Source organism: Pungitius pungitius, chromosome 1 (genome assembly GCF_949316345.1).
Source record: "Pungitius pungitius chromosome 1, fPunPun2.1, whole genome shotgun sequence".
NCBI lineage: Eukaryota > Metazoa > Chordata > Actinopteri > Perciformes > Gasterosteidae > Pungitius > Pungitius pungitius.
Window position 1 is genome coordinate 26416632 of NC_084900.1, and position 20899 is coordinate 26437530.

Below are 20899 nucleotides of genomic sequence, written 5' to 3' on the forward strand. Positions count from 1 at the left end.
CGGAAAATAATTTATTTTGGAAACGAGTATGCATACCAACAAATGCGCGAATGCGAGAAAAATCCCACAACGTAGAGGTCTAATTTTAGAAACCAGCCGGAGGCCAGAGAAAGTCCCGCATATTTTCATGCTCGGCTTGTGCAGCTTTGCCAGCTGCCATTTGTGTTCGGGCCAACACAGTGTTTGTTAGGGAGTGTGTGTCATACATGTCTGGAGGTATGTGCGCGTGTGTGTGCGAGAGAACGTGGGCCTGTGTTTGTGTGTTGCAGGACAGTGACGAAACAAGGAGAGTCCTTGAGGCGTATCTCCCTCCCCCCTCACATGCTGCGATCCGCGGGCGAACGTGGGCACAGACGATCGGCTGCAAATGTCACACACACGCGCACACAGAAACGCCAGCACGCGAAATACATGCTGCCTCACCCCAAATCTAAATAAATAAACTGCTTCTATGTTAAAATAAATACATTAAACGAAAATGTAGAAAAATATGTATGAATTCATTTGGAAAAAATGAAACCACAAAACAAAACCTTTTTCACAAAATTACATCGGGCCACTTTCAATTCTATCCAACATCATCTATTTCTATTCATCATGACAAAATGCGTTTTCGGTGTGCTTTTTTTCTTTGAAAGGGCTTTAAGATTGGTTGCTGGGGCGACCAATTTAGCTTCTAAGGCTACAAAGAGAAGGATTAATTCAGGCTGAATGTGTGTGTGTAAGAGTAAGAGACAGCGAGAGACACTCAGAGATGGGAGTCTTTGCTTGCAAGCAGCCCGCTTCAACGTGTGTGTGTGTGTGTGTGTGTGCGTGTGTGTGTGCGTGTGTGTGTGCAGGCCTGAGATACGAAGGAGCTTAAAGCCTCGTCTAACAGCCATGCAGTGCTGACTGCAAGCAATAATCTCTGATAGTTGCCATGGCCACAGTAATTGGACAGGGTGTGTGCATGTGTGCGTGTGTGTGTTGAGATTTGAGGGAAAACATTTTTTTTTCTCGTGCACAGGTTATTTGTGCGTGAGAGCCTTGACTCAGTGGTTGGCCTCGAGACAATTAAGCAAATCCTGACCGCTTCGTGTGACAAGTGAGTGACAAAAGAAAGTCAAAATAAACAGCTGAAATGTCACTTCTAACGCAGCACACTCATGATTTTCTTTTCTTTAGAGACTTTTTATGAGCATCTGGATGCGATCCATGATGATTGTTGTTTGACGATGGTCTTTTAAGAATATCTTTCATTTGATCAAATGTACAACATGTCATAAGCGAGTCTCCCGTCCATGGTCACGCCCCCTTTACGTCAACGTGTTCATTTCGGCACGATCGCTACATTTCAGCAGCATTTTGTTTTAAAACACCCTCCCTAAATATGCTTCTCCCACTGTGACAGGTGAAAATAAATACTTTCTTTTACTTCTCAACCAAATATGTCACAAATGTCTTGTAGTCTTGTGGCTATGAAAAAAATACTAAAATATAAATAGGAAATAGGTGTTTCTGGACAAATTAGAATTAGCTTCAGTTTACTCAATTTCAGTCATATGAGATTTCGCCCACTTTTTTCCCCTCACACTTCTGTGGGTTTTGTTGCAGAACAAGTACCCTGTAAGCCCCGCCCCCTCGTTCCTGTTGCCAGGCCTGTTTAGCCTCCCAGTCTCCCATGGAATACACATTTTACATGTCAACAGTAGTGGAAGAAAATCATGTGGGAGTTCTCTCATTTGTGTGGATGTTGTCAGTCGTATCAAGTCTAATGTTCAAAAACTAAAGCATTGAGTTGCCTAAAAAACTCTGCTTTAAACCACAACCCTACTAAATGGATCTTTATCCCATGACGGCATGACCGTTTCCTCACCAACTGATGATCCATGAAAAGGCAGCGTTCCTTTTATCAGGTGTGTAAAGTGTGTATTATTAAAGTGTATTATCAGAAATTGTTTTCACCTTGTGACGTCTGTCAGACATGTACCACACCACAGAAGCACTTATATGTAGGAGTTAATTGCGTGTGGAAATATTGTCTAAGCTTTATAGCTGGCTAGATGCAGTCATGAAAATGTACAGATGTGTAGCTGATTTAATGTTTACATTTACAAACAGTGCCTATACTTGACCTTTACATGAGAAATTAATTCATTGTTGAGATCGTCAAAGGTCCCGCTAACACAGGTTTGACTAAAGCAACCAAACTTTGATCTGTAGTCCTCAATAGTGCTTTTTCTAACCTGTAACCTAAAAAAAAAAAACTGACAACTGATGACGTTGTCTTTGAAAGTAACATGAATACTGTTAGATTAAGTCATGCTGATGTGGTTATAGAGAAGACACAGTTTGATCAATTCCTCTTTTTGTGTTCTTTTTTTGTTGGTTTTATAAAAGCTTCAAAAAACTACCCAATCTGTATAGATAACACATAATCCTCTTATTGGAGCCTCGTTAATTTCACTTCATGAATTCAAAGTTGGGCCGGCGATGCCAGCTGTGATTGCTGTTCAATGGCAGGGTTTTAGTCAAAACTCCCTGTTTGAACCTGACAAGAGATTTAATCAGTCTACTGTACACACAAACAAGACATAGATTGCTAATATGAAATACACACTATCACACACACCCACTTTCACACCCATACATGAATGCATGAATAGTGACAGGTGCACAAACACATTAATCACTCTATGGCCAAAAAAGATCTGCTGGGCTTACAGAGTCAGAGACTGAAGAGATCGGTAGTGACAGACGATGTGCGTGTGTGTCTGTGTGTGTCTGTGTGCGTGTGTGTGCAGGGTGTAGAGGAGAGTCATGGAGGTTGCAGGGGGTTTTGTCCGCAGTGTGGCTCTGATATTTCAGAAATGCTCAGAGTTAGGATTGTTACATAAACTGGCCTTTCTTCCTCCATCCGTCATCCCCCCTCTTTCTCACTCTCTCTCTTTCACACCCAAACACACACACACACGAAGCTCTGCACTTCTATTGATGAAGAGGTATACCAAAATGGTTGTTTAAGCCTTTGGCACACTAATGACAGTATTGCAGCATTTACATATCCAGTACTTACAAACTGAGTATTGCTGCTGTATTCCACTTTCTTACTGTTTTATACATAAAAACGGAAATAAGCACAGAACTCAGACACAGCAGGAATTCTAATGCAGTCATCCGATTGCCAATTTAATTGTTGTGATTAAAATAAATGGAATGAAATTGTCCTATTGTGGCATCATATGTTCCATTACTGCCAATGTGGAGCAATGTGAAAAATGCACTATAGTAGCCTATTTGTAAAAGCAGAAAACAATAATTATAAAGTTACATCTTGCATTCAACATTTCATCTTTTCTACTCACCATACAACACTAAAAAAAGGAAACAGTTAAATAAGAACGATGAATAATTAAAACTAAAAATTACTATCTCAAATAAGTAATATTATTCATGAACACTAAACAGGATTGTTCCAAACATGTAAATCCCCCCCCCCTCCCGGCCTGTCGGTGGGAAATAACAGTCTGTTCATTCCTCCACAAAATGGAGGCTGCTTTGCATCACGCGTGGCAGTCCCACAGTGCTTGTAGCCTATTAGTTCCCCTGCGCCTCCTCACCGCTGCCTGGAGGACAAGCACAACAAGAAGAGAGCTGCGAGCGTCGTGCACAGACAGCGACACAATGTCACGTCTTGCCTTATGGGGAGAATGGACGTCAGTGTGTGTGTGTGTGTGTGTGTGTGTGTGCGTGTGTGTGCGTGTGTCTGTGTGTTGGAGGAGAGGAAATACATGTGGGTGTATTTGTAGTTGAGTTTGTGACTGTGTGTGCTTGTTTGTGTGGGTGGGGATGTGTGCGTAGTGGGGATGTGTACGTCTTACCAATGTGACCAAGTGTGTGTGCGTGTTTGAGAGGGTGAGCTGACCCAGATCTGCTTATTAGCATCAGGAGGGGGGGACGGCAGTCACTTAGGGCTTTGTGCCTGAGCAATGAACTGTGCTCGTGGTTCATCGACACAGCATCAAGCATACACACACACACACACACACACACACACTTTCCTTCCTCCATCCTTTTTTATCCTTTGCTCCAAAATATCTTTGCTATCCAGGAAATAAATCCAGCCACACCACTCACTTTCTGCAATATTATAGTTTATAAATTCATCTGAACAGAGGAAATCAATTACCCTTAAAACAGTTTGTCATAATTCCAACCCACATTTCAATATAGAAGACATTTTAAAATGATGTTGTAAAAAAAGATTAAATCATAGATACACAATCTGTGTGTAATACACACTTCATGTATGGCGTTAATTAAATATTATTCCTTTATTAACTGCTGTAATACACATCAATAGCTGTTCTTTGAGCATTGAGAAATGCATTATAAACTGAAAATCAGAGCGTGATTTCCCCAACATAAACATGTGCATTGAGTGAATGTTGTGCATTGAAGCAGACTGGGATGTACAGTAGCCTAAATGCAGGTGTCCCACATCTCCAGCTGAGGCCTCGTCCGGCCAGCGCAGAGTAGCAGGATGGCAGGCGAAAATAAATCTGGGATCTCACGGCCTGAAGGGAAAATGTCTGTTCACATGGTCTGGATGTAGCTTCAAAATGGACTCATCCATTTCTTTGTTTATTCAGTTGACCAGTAATTCAAGCGATTAGAAGAAAATGTAGTCTGTAAACAGACTGCAAATGGTTCTTTAGATGAACGTTTTTTCATTATCTTTATTCTTATGGTTTCTTCATTCCTAATATAGAAACTTTGTGCTCTCGCCTGGAATTTAAAATGTGCTGCAGAGGATATATCAGTGCTTCTCATTTCCAAAAAGGTTTGCCCAAATGGAGTGCAGCGTGACCTCTGGTGTCAAAAGAAGGACATATTCCAAATTCACATTTATTTTTATACAAGCAGAGCTAAAATTGGAGATAATTAACAACAACGGATTCTACACGAGATTGAATCACTCGTGTCAATATGGCATGTTTTAGACTATAAGATGGACAATATTATAAATTTGAACCTCTTCTATTTTATTTTGGCTGCCGAACATTAGAAAGATCCGCAGTGGTCTACTAAAGGCTGAGGACGCCATCCCTTTACTACTAGCGCCCCCTGCTGGGCTAAAAAACAAAACAGAAACTGTTTATGCAGCATTTTATTTTGCAATGGCAAAGCCAAGGCCTCTATTTTATTGTATTAGTCCATATTGAACGGTGGTACTATTTTAACATGTTGCTGGGAACAGATTGAAGGACTGTTAGAACAGAGGATTTTAAAAACAACGGGAACCCTAAGTCACCGAGATGGTGTCTTCACTCGGTCATATTTTGCTGTGACCCTCTTCCAAAATGGCTTCCAAACCAGAACCGGTCTACCAAATCTTCTCATTTCGAGACAGTAAAACCTCTCCCGACCCCATTTTTGACCTCCCCGACCAATGTTTGGGCCCCTCACCGGCCGCCATAGTGATCGATAACGGCTCCTTCCAGACCCGGGCCGGCTGGGCCTCCCCGGCGGCGCAGAATGGCTCCCCGCGGCTGCTCTTCAAGTCGGTGGCGGCACGCAGCAGAGGCGCCGCCCGCAGCGAGACCCAGATCGGCAACGACATCCCAAACCTGGAGCCGCTGCGGTGGCTGCTGAAGAGCCAGTTCGACCGAAACGTGGCGGTGAACTTCGAGATCCAGGAGCTCATGTTCGACCACGTGTTCACTCACCTGGGCATCGACTCGGAGGTTAGTGGTGGACTTTTCTTTGGCTTTGCATACCCCAGTGTGCACAAAATCACACTGTTAACTAATTCTAGTTGATGTGTGTGCTTTTTGTATTTGATGATTATTTGCATGTAAATCATTGATAACTAAAGTTTATAGCGTAATGTAATAAAATAAAGATTATCAGCCTCACATTTGAAAAGGGTGCAAAACTCTATAATTTTGTTTATGGCTTGAAGACAAAAACTTCAGTACATACTAATAATAATAGGGACGCAAATTGTGTCTCCGTAAAGACTACTTTCCGTTATCCACCAAATTTCAACCGCGGCCCAATGCGGCCGACGGGTACAAATTGAAAGTGTTTTGCAGTCCTCTAGGTGGCGCTCGCGGCACAATAGGGGGACGCGGCCCTATGGTTAAGAATCACTGGATAGACCATGAAGAGAAAAAAACGTTATAATGAATAAAGAAAGTCGTACAAAGTGTTTTTGTAGCAACAGCGTGTTTTAATTACAAGACGGCAGGCTGGTAATATTTAGCCCTTTCTGTTTTATTTACAAAGTCAATGACACTCAACCAGCCTCATTCACTCCATATTTTCCTAGGGCAGTGTGGCACACCCCATTGTGCTGACAGAGGCACCCTGCAACCCGCTGCACTGTCGTCAGATGATGTCAGAGTTGCTGTTTGAGTGCTACCGCGTCCCGTACGTCTCCTACGGCGTGGACAGTTTGTACAGTTTCTACAACAACAACACTCAAAGGAGCCTCCAGCCACCTCACACGGGCATCGTTCTGTCCTCAGGGTACCACTGCTCTCACATCCTGCCGGTCATCAACGGCAGGTGAGGATTCGCAGACAACTGCTTGAGTGTTGCATTCGCTCTTTTAAGTTTATTTCATCTTCCTTTGCATTAGAGTTCCATTGTTTTTCCATTTGGTTTCATTGTTTGTGACTCTTCAAGGAATTCATGCATGCATTTCGCATTTTAAGTGTAACTTCTTCCGATTCAAGGTTTGATGCGGTGAACTCTAAGCGTGTGAACGTGGCTGGGAGTCAGGCAGCGTCTTACTTGCAGCGCCTCCTCCAGCTGAAATACCCAGGTCACCTCGCCGCCATCACACTCAGCCGCGTGGAGGAACTACTGCATGAGCACAGTTACATTGCTGTGGATTACCATGAAGGTACTTCGGTGTGAACATCCTTATGTTGATGCCTTTGGAGCTTCTCCGGACAAGTTCACAAATCTGTTCAGATTTAGGAATTCTTCAAGACATTTATCTTCAGTGACATATATATATATAAACTCCCCACTGACATGAACTTTCTCCTAAACCCTTTCTTCCTTTAATGTTTTACAAATCCTTTTTCTTCTCATTTTGTTGCGTTCTCCACAGAGCTGGAAAAGTGGCGCAGCCCCGAGTTTTATGAGCGGGAAGTTCACCGTATGCAGCTTCCCTTCTCGGGTAAGGTGCCGGGCGGCTGTGTGAGTGTGGAGGAGAGGCAGGAGAGACGGGCTCAGCAGCTTCGACGGCTTCAGGAGATCAACGCTCGCCGCCGGGAGGAGAAACTGCTGCAGGACCATGAGAGGCTGGACAGACTTCTGGCAGTGAATGTAATAGTGCATTATTTGATAGTTATTTTCAACCCTTTTAGGTTTCCTTGGATGCCATGGAAATGGATTAGACTTGACATAAAGTAGGGAAGACCTTTTACATGCCATGAATACAAATCGATAAACCCCTTAAGGGCTAATCGTTCCGCTAATGGCGGCCTGTGTCCACTCCAGCAATAACTTCCAAACTTCTGAAATACACCTGGAAAAAAGCAGAACGTAGCAGGTCTGCGCTTCACAGGGATCAAAGAGTTTGTTTGTGTGCAGGAACTGCTGGAGGACGGCCTGTTGGATCATTTTCATAAGAGCCTGGTGGAGCTCAACATGGACTCGGCCGAGGAGCTGCAGTCGTACATCAACAAGCTGCAGCTGGCGGTGGAGCAGGGTAGACAGAAACTGCTGCATAGCGACGGCCCGGAGGGAAAGATTGAGGTGAGTGTTGTTCCACCGAATAAGCCAGAAACAGAATCTGTAAATCAGCAATCAGTTGTTCACCTGTAAGTACCATCTGGGCCTTTTGAGATTGTGTGTCTGACAAAACAGTTGGGTGTATAAAACCACTTTGTATGATCATGGAAAAAAAACATTAAAAAAAGACGGTTTTCCAAATATTACATGTAAAAAGAGGAGATTTAATTGTTGAAGTATAACTAAAAACCGAGAAAGTGGACAGCAGGTAGTCTTCTTAGGAACCACTGAGCTGAGGTTGCATTCAAATGTACCAATTATTAATTCGGCCCACATGTCATCGCCATGAATGTGCTGCGGGGCGTCACTGGCACCATCCTTGTTTGCTGCAGTCGATGTGCTACAGCTGACAGGAAGCCTGAGGCTGTTCTCTTGCTCTCTGCCAGGTGTCTGAGATGGAGCAACCGATGGACGATGGAGATGGAGTGGCTCTGATCGATTCTGACTTCCCCGACGACGCGCTGCCAGAAAAACCTGCAAATGTGATTCAGGTAGTGGCGCAGATGCACTGGAGGCCCCCGAGACAAGATGTTTAGATCCTCAATAATGCTGCTTAGGCTGTATTAGGTTAATCTGCCAGAACAGTGAGGAAACTGAGATGTTTTTGCTGATTAAATGTATATGCAACAATACAACCATATTTGGTACAGCTCATTATCTTCCACCTCATCTCCAGCCCGTGTTCAACATGGCGGAGTACCACCAGCTGTTTGTAGGGACGGAGCGCCTGCGGTGTCCAGAGATCTTGTTCCAGCCGTCGCCAACTGGAGAGGATCAGATGGGACTCATGGAGACGCTGCAGTACGTCCTTGCCAGGTAATGACAAATCATGCAAACATACACATGGAAAACATGTGCCGTTCTTTTCAAAACGTTCATGTTTGGAACTGATGGTTACTTGATATTTTTACTATTTGAATTGATACATTGGTATTAATGTTTTTCATACATCTTCTGGACCACGTACAGGTACACACCGGAGCAGCAGGAGGCGCTGGTGAGCAATGTGTTTTTGACAGGAGGGAACATGCAGTACCCCGGTATGAAGGAGAGAGTGGAGAAAGAACTGCTGGCTATGAGGCCCTTCCAGTCACACTTTAAGGTACAAGGTCCAATTATATTACATATTTCATGTCATTTAGCAGATGCTAAGTGACGTACAATAAATGCATTTCAACCATAGGGATACAAACTCAGAAGAGTAAGAAACAAGAAAGCCAATGTCTTGTCTGTATAGATAAGGCGTTACTGCCATAAATATTCCCAACCAAATCTCATAAATAAACACATTTTATCTCTGACCGACTCTGTCTCAGGTGACGATGGCGTCCCGGCCGGCCCTGGATGCCTGGTACGGGGCGAGAGACTGGGCCATGCAGCATCCACCTAGCGGAGAGGGAGGAGCAGCAGAGGGCTGGATCAGCAGACAGGAGTACGAGGAGAAAGGGGGCGAGTACCTGAGCGAGCACTGCGCTTCAAATGTCTTTGTTCCCATGAAAATCACCAAACCAGTTCCTGCTCGCCCCACCGAGGCCTCTGCCACCACGCTGACATCAACCGGGGCTCCTGCTGCTGTCACCACGGTTACGTCCGCCCTGTCCCCCTCCTGTTCTACTGTTGCTGCTAATGTTACTTTGGTTACTTCCTGAACTGAGATCTCTGTTATCGTTGAGTCTCTGATTGTAATTGTGTCTGGAAAGGATTTCTGAGTGTTTTGGTACACTGCATTTCATCCAGTTTGACTTATGTTTTACATTGAATTGTTTTACCTTCTTAACAGCCGATCAAAGATAAAGATTACTTTGAACAAATAAACACTTTGATGCAGATGGATTAAAAACAGAAAATCATCAAGATTGTAACTGCAATGCATCTGTTGTCTGTGCAAAAAGGTGCTCACCTTTACAAATGTAATGAAGCGCACAACCTCAAAAATACAACAAGAACACCAGCTCTTACATTTAAGGTGCCACAGCTGTGGCTGTTTTTATTTACAATTTTAAGACCCAACATGTCCACTATTCATTAATGCAAATGGGCCTCTGTTCTGTTCTCAATCTTCATCCGTTTTTTGTTTCCTGTGACTTTTCTAACTTATAACTGGAACTTTGTTGGAAGAACAGCTACGTTTCATTTCCATGACGTTTGGTGAAACCACAAGAGGCCGTTCATATTGAATGGTCACCAAATTAATGATCTTAAAAGGTCTTGGGGGAATATTTTGTAGACAATGTAAATAGAATGTGTTGTTTGTAGGTTTTTAATAAAATATATTTTCTCCGAAAGAAACAGCTGTTTGCTTTTAATTGAATGACGGTTGAGATGAAAGTCAGACAGCTGTCTGATGACCGGTTACAGATGACAAGTCTTACATTTACAGGCTCCCTTCCTCAATCCTGTCATTTCTGTTTCTTTCACTGCAGCTCACTTTAAACCAATTAAAGGATTAGTTTATGTAAGTCACACATAAATACACATGTTCTGTCTGACTTCTAGTTGTATCCATCCAAGGAGAGACGTGTGGGTTTTATTCCCTAGGTTTCATTTGGCCAAATGTTTGCTGCTCCACAAATAGCATTTTATAGATTTTTATATTGGTACTGATTAATGAAGGCACATATGATAAGGGGTGCAATATCGTTTTACACCACTAGAGCTTGTTGCCATATTACATCTATTATACAACATAATTAGATTGACCTATAATGTCTTGTAGATTTGCTTCAATTGAAGAGTTTCAAACTTCCTCTTGGACTGATTTATGCGAGAACTGCAGCAAAGTGCTGTGTCAGACATCTCTTTGAAGGAGACATTCTCTCTGTTGTCTTACATCAATGCTAAAAACTCATGTGGGGTTCTGAGTGCCAGTTGAAACAAAGTTTTTTTTTTGTATCCAGCCTACTAATCTACAAACCCACAGTTTAATCAGCCAAAAACCCTAAATATTTCTCTCTCTCTTTCTCTCTCATCTGTTCAAAAGGTTTTAACGCTTACTAGAGAATTGTTAAGTGACTTGCAGGTGTTTTTTTCCGCACGATTTTGTTCCCTTTGTTCTTTAACATTATTAACCCAGCAGACCCCTGCAGTCTAATGGCGTCATGCAGTGACAAACTGTGCCACAGCTCAGGGTTCAAAAGTCTGCCAGCTTCTTCTGTTTCTCCTCAAGAAACAGCAGCAACAACAACAACACACACACACACACACACACACACACACAACTCCCTGGTTTCCACAGCAGGGCAGAGCAAGGCTAATCAGAGCCAAAACAGGCCTGCCACTGCAGGGGGATTGGCTCAAATTCAACAAGAGGGATTAAATGGATGAAAAAACAAGGCAATCTTTTGAAAAGCAGGTAAACAGGATTAATTTCTATGGCTACACTACATTTCAACAATACTTTCTTAATGATACTTGGGAAGAAGGAAACTGCAGGTGCAACTCAAAGACGTCAATGGATCATGGGTTCCCGGGCCTTTCAGCTTACTTTAGGTTGGCTAATGGGGGGGATGCTACTGTGTAGCTTTTTGGTGTGTTGTTGTATAACGAGCAGTTGGTGGATAATCTCTTATAGTTTATAATTACAACATGTTGTGGCTGTGTGGTGGCCTATAGTGCTTCGGAGCCCTTCAGGATATGACGAGTGGACATGGTGCCCACTTCTATCCATCTTTCCACCTGCTTTCACCTCCCTCTTGACTACCATGTCAGACGTCAGCGAGGAACAAGTCAAAGCTGCTGCTTGGACCAATACGCGTCATCATTAGGTTTTTAAAATGGATCCTTGACCAAACCTCCCATGGGATGTCTGCACTGTAGTGGATCTGACTTGGCTCTGCTTCTGCCACAGTGTTGGCTAGAGTCCAATTAGGAGGGTTTATCTGTGAGCTCTGTGCTGCAGGTCAGCAGGAGCAGCAGGCAGGGCTCAGCTCACGTCACACCGGCCGGTGGCAGAGGGGAGGACAAAATAAGGAGCCAGAGTTGGCCAAGTGACAGATGCACATTCAGGGTTTTTTAAATGGGAAACGTTATTATTTTCTCAACCTGTTTTGCCTGTATAAAACGCATGTCGGCGTGTCACACATTCTGAATAATTCTGGAGGCAACAATATGATCCATTTTTTTCTTCTTGTTTTCATGGTTACAGAGTTCGAAATAGCCTGTTGACAGAAGGTCCCGTTGTCAGAGTAACACAAGGTGAAGACAGGTTGAAAACCAATACAACCTCTGTTACAAACAATCACCTCTTTCTCTCCGTGCTCCCTGTCTCCCTCCCCTCTGCACGGGGGGAAAACATTTTTGCAGACTATCGCACACATAGATGCCATGCGTTCAAGGGTGAGAAGCCTGTGAGGGATCGTGCCTTACTTTCCAGCAACTTCTAATTGGATGGGGCAGCTTAACAGTGGGGAGTGGAAATGGAGTTATAGTGTGATGGCTTGCTGGTGTAGCTTATTGTGTTTGACATCTACTTTTGGTTAGTTTCATATAGAATTTTCATATTATAGGTAATAATCTACATGTAATTCTTATCCCGAAAAACATTAACCATAGCTGCCAAATTATATTGTAGATAAATAAGTTCTATGTTTCATTAAAAAGTAGCATCAAATGAAAATATCATACTTAAGTGCGATACCACTGAAAGCCACACGTTGTTTCAAGAAGTCTTTGGAGTCGATGCGTTCATGTGAGAAGTCCTTCTCATCTGATTCCTGCCAAACATTTCCGTTATCGAGGTTATAGAAAAAAAACACATTTTTGTGACGCTCGTAAAAACCTCCACACAACACGAAAGACCAAAGACTTCATACTGCTCACCCGTATGCTTTCCATTGCTGAGCGGGTTGGTGAAAAATAAATACATACATAAATACACACACTCATATTAGTTTTAATTTTTGATTTGAATGAATGCATCAGAAACAGAATTGGAGTGCATTGACCTTGGTTTTGTTCATCACTACTGAATATTTGTTTAACTTCATTACTTCAAATATTCATTCAGTTTAAGCCCCTTTTTAAACCTCAGGTAGTTTCCTCTTTGGTTGAGCAGATTTCAGTTCAGCTGGGGGATATATACTGAATACATCCTTACGGATATGATTTGGCCCACAGAAGAGGCCCATAGAACATTATTCCCCTCTGGGACGTAGTGTTTATATGCTTTTCCATTTCCTCCACTCAGCTCCCAAAGGGCCGAAAGTCTTCAAAATGCAACAAAGGAAGTGAGGGAGACACGGCCTTTGAACTTCTTCTGATTGAATACTCTGATTAGAGCATCTGTGTCTCCGGCTGGAATATTTAATGAATATTTCCAATGAGTAAACCTTATTATTTGAATACAAACTGCACAATGTTCAGCAGAGAGTAATCACCCCAACAAGGGAGGTGCAGTTGCTCTAATCAGATGTAAATGACCTCTTTCTCCTCCTCCTCCCCTCCTCCCTCCACATGCAGAGAGCAACAGGTCTAAATCCTGTCTGTGCACAGCCACTCGCAGATATCAAGGGCCTGAAACACTGCATCTGAATCCTTTTATTTCATTGCATTCTCCCTGAATATTTATAAACAGCAGCAATGATATTTCGGACAGCAGTAGAGCATGCTAAGAGGCACCCTGGGGTAAGTCATCTTCATGTCTTCCATGTTTGTTTCGTTTTAGCACAATTATATAGTTTTTATTGTGAAGTGGTTCATTTTCCTAAAAATGTGGTTATGAAATAATTATTTTAAACTCAAATAACATTAAAGTTCTTATAATGTTGATGTGCTTTTCTGAATCATTATTTGTTTCTAATAACAAGGCGGATGAGGATTTTTCTCCCTGCACACTATTCAACACCAATTCCAAATACATTCTGGTTAATTAAAAGTTAAGAATTGTAGCTTTTATGAATTGATTTGTGTGATAATTTACTATAACATGCAAAGTGTCGTTATTTGATGTATTTTTGGTCTAGTTAAAGCTAATTTGATGCTCCATTACTAGTTATGCTTTAGATTTCAGGTTCATATAATTTGTTTAGGCCCTTTACCCAATGTACTCATGTCCACTACAATAACAATATAATATAGATAACGTCACATATAAACAGATGTAACATATTTACATTTTATCTTGAAGTAAATTGATTCACAACTAGTTCAACTTTTACATTTTCATTTAACTGACACTTTAATCCAAAGCGCCTTACAATATATTACTGTAACACAACAAACCTTGACATGATCCATGGTAATATGAGTTAATAAAATGCAGTAGCTGACACTTGGTTGCCTGGTGGGTTTATAGAGTGTTAGAATTAGTTTCAGAAACTAATTTGGTCTCATCTCATCTTGTTTTAACAGGTTAAGTTACTCTCTAGTTGCTGATTTGAAATCAAGCCAAACTGAGAGAGGCTTAAGATTTATCAACACACCGTGACACAAACAAACCTCCTAAATCTAAACTGACAAAATATCTTTTAGGATATGAGTACTTGGAATAAAATACATTCAAAAATATGAGTTGTCTCAACAGGGGATAGGATTATTTCCGAGTTGTTTAACCAGCTTGCTGCTGTCAGAGAGCGAAGTGACAAGAGTTGCTCTGTGTCATCAACCTCCCATGAGAGAGAGAGAGAGAGAGAGAGAGAGAGAGAGAGAGAGAGAGAGAGAGAGAGAGAGAGAGAGGGAAGAGCTGCAGGGAGGAAATCCCTCTGAGACTCTACCAGAGCTCCTCATGCCATCAGACAGGCAGAAAGACAGTGTACAATGCATCACATTCCGGTCCATGTGACACAGCAGACATTTAATCACGCTTAAAGAGACAAGTTATCAGAAAGTCTGAATGGGAGAGGGACGGACAAGCCAGTACAGAGCCAGACAGACAGTTTGACACGTAGACAAAATTAATCTTTTCACTGTATCTGACAGTAAAAAGCTTTTTCCCCCCTCTTGCTTCCTCTCTTTCAGTGTTTTATTTACCAGAGTAAAAGTTTAAAAAAGGCTAAGTAAAGCCATGCATAGCAGTAAACGTATGAATTTTATCAGCAAAATGTAAAGTATAAAAAGTAAAAGCCTGATTTGCAGGAAAACATCCACTTTGACTGATGACTCATTAAAATCTGAAATGTTTGAATGCATTGTATTGTAAAAGCCTATTGTATGTTTTAAGTGTGAAATCCTAATCTGAAAAGCTACTGCGGCAGACAAAAATATTTAGTGGAGTGAAAAGTGTGTTTTATTCCTGTTAAAGCTAGTAGAGCAGAAGTATAAAGTAGCCTAAATGTATACTTAAGCGCATTACTTGAATAGTTTCCACTGCTGCTTCGCACGTACACACACACACACACACACACACACTACTGTGTCAGCAGGTTTATGCAGGGTGACTGAGTAAGAGCCGCCCTGTAGCAGATTAACTATAATCTGCAGACAGGAAGTGACAAATAAAGTATGTTTGCATTTAAACCAAAGGCTACTGAAAATATGCTTGACTTCAGTCATACATGTTGTTACTGATGATTGATATGTGATTTAGAGGAGAGTTTCTCTCAATTGAAGAGGTAGGTTGAGAATATGCATTTTATATGTGCATAGTCTCCTAGAAATTCCGCTTACACAGAGTCAGGAGCCACAAGGTTGAAGGTGACTGAGGCTGATGCTATTTATAATAGGGGGCATTGTTTTTATACCACACGCAGGTTTACACACCTGTGCAGCTGACATATTTCCAATCAATATGCAAAGAAGTCTCCACCATGACGCTTCCATATAGAGTCCTTATTGCAAGTGTAGCATAGTGATTAATCCAGTAATTATTCACGTAATGTACACAAGAGTAAAAGTAAACAAAGTCAATACACAACTTTAACAGAACATTGATTCAAACTTTACCTAGAATACTTTGTTAAAGTCAAAGTTTGTGAAGGTACATAAGAATCATAAGAAAAATCAATTAAAATCCACGCTGTACTCCAAAACAAAAAAAGCTGTCTTATTTTGAATGCTGAAGGCTGCGTTGTCATTTACAGCAGCACAGTATCACACATGATATTCAGGATGAAAAAAATGTAGGCTTCTTATGTTAGATGAAATAAGATGTGAGGAGATTTAAGATGTGTAATCTTTGGATTATCTCTCTCTCCGTCTTCAGCTCATCCCACAGTTCTTCTTCATCTGTCTGGGAATTGGTGGGGCTTCTGTGTATCTGTTTCGGTTGGCTAAAGGACCCCATGTCACGTAAGGACCTCTGCTGAGATGAGAAGATCATATGTCTTATGTCAGTTTTTCAGGACTAGTTTGGGGGCCTTCATTTCCAGTTCACTGGCAAAACTGTTACCTGTTTAATAATGTAAACATCTATATATTTTTAATATCGAGACTGAGCATCAGGCATAATGAATCTGCTAATTATCTCAATAGGTGTGTTTTCCTGTTCTTGACATCTCTTCACATGACTTGAGGATAATTAGCTAAATATGATCTCAGACCAATCCTTGACCCCCCAGGTTCAAATACACCACTGATCAGGAACACTTTTCACTCGATAACCAGGCGGAGAGATGTGTTTTATGATTGTTACTGACTAAGCAGATCCCTGCTCGCTTACATTCCCCCTCCAGCTGCCTCTTGCCTGGACTTCTTCTCGTCCTGCTGCTCTCCAAACTGTTTGATGCAATAACAGCAGACACAGCGAGGGCTTTTAACGCCAGCTCACAGGTGCACTGTGTTGCGTCCTTGCAGGTTCTCATCATTGATTTGCAGCCATGGTTCTTTACATCTTAATGACATTTTCCTGTTATTGGCACAGCAGGCGTATCACACGTTAATCTGACCCACAACTTTATGTGGCTTTGTTTTTATTCAATCTCTCTCAGTGTACGATATTTGGGCTCTCAGGGGTATCAAATCACTTCACTAAATATTGGTTTGCTTGGTCTGAAATTAGAGCTTTATTCATGTGTCTCAGATCAATAAATAGCTCAAATTATACAAACGTTGCCCGTATCTGTTTGTTTTTAGCTGGAACAAGACCAACAACCCAGAGCCATGGAATAAACTTGATCCCACGTACCAGTACAAGGTAATGCAGCACACTGCAAGGATTCATTGTCTGTGAAAGAGAGATGGCATCCTATCTGTAATTGATGTATACAGCTCTGTTTGTGAGATTGGATACAGAAATGATTTCCGAGCACAACAGAACCAAGCTTCCTCTCAGTTTGATTTTCTTCCTCTTCCCCAGCTGGTGGCCATCACCACCGACTACAAAAACCTAAAGAAAGATGGACCTGAGTTCTGAATCTCCTGCTGGCCTGAAAAAGAATAAGAAAATCCAGATGTAGGGTTGAATCCACTGCCTCTCGCCCCTTCTATGTACTGTTTATGTGGGAGGTGAAATGCAGCGAAGGTCAACGTCTGTAAACCTTTAGTGTTTGTGAAACATCTGGTAATCTGGTAAATGGGGCCATCATGGTCAATGAATTAACTCATAAAGCACATATGGATATTGAAAAAGTTGAATATGCACTCTTTTTAACACACATTTAGGAGAGACATATCCCACCTAAGCACATACTTCCCAATGCCTCACACAAGAGGTATTGCATTTTTAGATCATTTAATTCAAATAAGGGATTATTTTATCACAGATAACTATTTTGACTGACCATGATGCTGTGGTTATAGAAATGTCTGTGTATCATTTTGAATGTGTCAGGCCTCTGACTCTGTACACCTCTGGGCTGGATTCTTTCAATAAAGAGTCTCTCCGTTTCATGTTTGAATGAGAGCCTTTGTTGCAAAGCTGCTTTGTGACTTTCCTCAACCACCTGCAGGGAACTGAGTCAGATACAGATCTTTTTCCACATCCTAAGATAGACATACACAACCAGTAACTCTGATGGAACAAGTCCATCTGTTGGCAGTGCAGCTGTCACTTTGCAGCCTGATTGTTGCTTCTATGGCCACATTTAATGGTGTGTGTGTGTGTGTGTGTGCACCAGTGTGTGTGACAGCAGCCTTGTGCCCTCTTTGATCAGCGACAGCAGTGGCAGGATGCTGAGCAGTCTCCCAGCATGGTGTTGATGTATCACAGCAGAGCACAGTGTGTACAGTCTAAGTGTACACACACACACACACACACACACCAGGCTCTAGAGACTCAAGAGTACATAGATCAAACTACATGTGAGGAGGTGCATCAGATAAAAACTCTCATTGACCTTTATGATCAATCTCCACATCTGTCTTTAATAGAAAACATGGATAACGAGTAGGAATGAGGTGGTCAATTTACTTTTTAAGTCTGCAGATTGAAATGACAAACAACACATTGACTAAGATTTTAAAGGAACCAAAAATATCATAATTAAATGCAACATTCATGGTAACTTCCAAGAGACGGAATTTGTCAATTTTTAACTTGAGACATATTAAATATGGACATACAGTATGTTTCCCTCCCTCGGTAACACCTCTGCTACTTCGGAAGGATAAATTAAACACAAATTTCTAGATTCCGACAGGATTTGTGATTTGTTCACTGAAGGTGAGACTCTTAAGAATCCTTCAGACCACCCTCAGTGCTCGTTACATCTCTTTTCTCCTTGTAAAACAACAAAAAGAGCGAATGAAGAAAGAAGTAAGCAAACATGAAAAAAATCCTCCAAGTTTTATACACCGCAAAGTTTATTGGGGTAATAGAGAGATGATTTATGATACTTAAACGCCTTAAAACACACACACACACACACACACACACACACACACACACACACACACACACAGTGCATTACAGGAGTTGCCAGGTCATGAGAAACTGACACAGAGATGAGAGGAGGAATCATTGTTTGCGTTGTGATGATGCATCTGTGTGTCCTTATTTTGTTTGCGTGTTTTTTCTTGCGACAGAGTTGTGAGAGCTTCTCTGACCTGTGATCTCTGACACAGCTGGCCGGTCCCTATGGATGGGACACAATCCTCTGACTCAAACCCAAGCATTGACCTTCAACTGAAAAATTAAAAGAATGACCCGAAAAGCCCAGCAGGACGAAAAAGAAGAACAACACCACAAAAAAGGTCTGTTGAGTTCAACAGACAAACTAATATTTATGCTCCAATAGACAGCACCAAATAATGCAAAGCTCATTTTAAACTTGCTATATAAAATAACAAGTCTCATCCAGCAGTGAAAGAAAGACGAATCCCTCTCTTTTTATATGTCTGTCAGTATATATAGATTTGACTGCAGCAATCTGACAAATGTGTGTAGATCAATAGAACCGCGAGTTCTGAAGGTAGTGGAAGGACAGTGAAGGACTCCGGTGTTACATAATGCTCCAATCTTATATAAAGAACTATTTATGTTTACCTGCATTATGTAATGTGGGGAAACGGGGGAGACCCTGAATAAAAGGGAGAAGGATCTCACCTCGACCATCAGCTTGTTTGTATTTGTTAAAAGGTTCAGTCTGGTTAATTGTCCTCATACAAGGAAGCTACTGTTAACGTCGTGAAACGGGTTGTTCACATGGGGAGCGACACCACCTGTCCGTTGGGGACATGAAGTCTTCCTTGGACAAATTGAGCGTTTGAAGCTCCTTGAAATAACTAATTGTTTCACGCGTTTTTTTTCCAGCGTGTAGAGATTCCTGCTGGAAAGATCAGGTTTCATTTTCTTTTTCTGGACTGTTCCCTGAAGTAGACACTGAGAGGAAATGGGAGGAAATGCCATTACAAACATTGATCTGTTTTCAACTAAAGTCTCTGGCAAGTCCCCTCCCTCCATAGACCTGTAAACATAAAGCAATGCGTATGTGACAAATGACAGCAGCTGTCCATAAGATGCAAGGACAACACAGAGCGTTGGAAAATTGAAAAAAACATTAAGGATCAATTTTAATTCAATGAAGATCACAGTAGCCCAACATACTATACTCACAAATATAGAAGGAGAAATAGTACCACGTTTTTTGCTGTTTCCCCTTTAGTTTGTGGATTTGTGGGTTTAAACTGAGCCTGTGTTCAATCCCTAACACAGCTGCTGCAGGTTTCCCAGCCTGGGACAAAGCCTTCCGTTGATAAGGGCTCGAAACACTACTTATTGACAAAAAGCCAAATACCTTGAACCCTTACGGTCCCTCTTGGCTTCGAGCAGCAAACAACAGAATGTTCAAGTGGGGAATGTTTTACAGTGGTTGTCAATGAATTAACTGCACAAGGAGGTAAGTTACTATGCATGTAACATTTTGAGGTTCCATAACAACTTTGCAAATCACTGTAATAAATTGTCCAACTGAGGTGCAGGAACTCTAAGTACAAATGAATTCATAAAACGACACTTCAAACGGCTCACACATGTCACTTACAATGCAGTGGGACTTATTTAGGCTACACTGCAGTGGCATCTGAGCAAAGGCGACTTCTGTGTCCAGCAGAGAAAACAATCGGAACACACACACACACACACACACACAGGGCGGCCCTTCATATAGGCGACCAAGGCGACCGCCTAGGGCGCCAAATTTGTTGGGGGGCGCCCTCTAGGTGTGCCCGTGAGCATACATCTTTCTCTCAACAACATTTATCAACAAAATATAAATGAAACAAAACCCTGGTGAAATAAAACCATCATTAAAACCAATAAACATGCCGCCTCTGCCATATGTTGAAATTCAATTTTATATGTGTTTGGGGAGGTGTGTGTGTGGGGGGAGGGGGGTGCAATCCTGCGCAGCGGACCTAATGGTTGCACACTTATGTTTGCGTGCGTTGCGAGGCAATGGTCAAGCTCGGGATCAAGTGTCCCGGGTGTCCCTCAGAGTATTTGTTGTTCAGACAGGAGCCCTGAGCTTCGAGCGCTGCACGGCTGCAGAAGTTCTGCCAGGACAAACCCTGGCAGAAGCCCTGTGTCACCCACAGCCAGACGTAGTACATACATTACCAGATACGTTACCACAGTCCAGAGCTTACTGTTCCAGTATGCAAAAGACCGTACTTTAACCAAACCAATTACACAATAACAAGGCCCAAACATGTTTTAATCTGTTGAATTAGTTTCATGAATCTCACAGAATGTTCATCAAGAATTAGGGGGTATATTCAAATTAAAAGAGAAATATGG

At 41.9% G+C, this 20899-nt stretch overlaps 2 protein-coding genes across 2 annotated transcripts; both read left to right on the forward strand.

Moving 5' to 3' along the window:
• Positions 1 to 5299: 5299 nt before the first annotated feature.
• Positions 5300 to 10071, forward strand: actr5 (actin related protein 5). Its single transcript, XM_037480925.2, has 9 exons — positions 5300 to 5726; positions 6314 to 6552; positions 6723 to 6892; positions 7106 to 7323; positions 7591 to 7755; positions 8178 to 8282; positions 8468 to 8607; positions 8761 to 8893; positions 9108 to 10071. Exons 1-9 carry the CDS (start codon positions 5343 to 5345, stop codon positions 9438 to 9440), a joined length of 1887 nt encoding a protein of 628 aa, XP_037336822.2. The 5' UTR covers positions 5300 to 5342; the 3' UTR covers positions 9441 to 10071.
• A 3176-nt stretch (positions 10072 to 13247) lies between these two features.
• ndufa4l2a (NDUFA4 mitochondrial complex associated like 2a) lies at positions 13248 to 17553 on the forward strand. Its single transcript, XM_037477656.2, has 4 exons — positions 13248 to 13413; positions 15929 to 16014; positions 16798 to 16858; positions 17021 to 17553. The coding sequence occupies exons 1-4, from the start codon at positions 13369 to 13371 to the stop codon at positions 17075 to 17077; spliced, it is 249 nt and encodes an 82-aa protein (XP_037333553.2). The 5' UTR covers positions 13248 to 13368; the 3' UTR covers positions 17078 to 17553.
• Positions 17554 to 20899: the final 3346 nt, after the last annotated feature.

Bases quoted from the DNA above. Each gene is read 5' to 3' on its own strand.
- actr5 (XM_037480925.2), top strand. From the start codon at position 5,343: ATGGCTTCCAAACCAGAACCGGTCTACCAAATCTTCTCATTTCGAGAC. The intron at 6,553-6,722 runs GTGAGGATTCGC...TTCCGATTCAAG, and splicing joins CTGCCGGTCATCAACGGCAG to GTTTGATGCGGTGAACTCTA. The intron at 8,608-8,760 runs GTAATGACAAAT...GACCACGTACAG, and splicing joins CTGCAGTACGTCCTTGCCAG to GTACACACCGGAGCAGCAGG.
- ndufa4l2a (XM_037477656.2), top strand. From the start codon at position 13,369: ATGATATTTCGGACAGCAGTAGAGCATGCTAAGAGGCACCCTGGG. The intron at 13,414-15,928 runs GTAAGTCATCTT...CTCCGTCTTCAG, and splicing joins ATGCTAAGAGGCACCCTGGG to CTCATCCCACAGTTCTTCTT. The intron at 16,859-17,020 runs GTAATGCAGCAC...CCTCTTCCCCAG, and splicing joins ATCCCACGTACCAGTACAAG to CTGGTGGCCATCACCACCGA.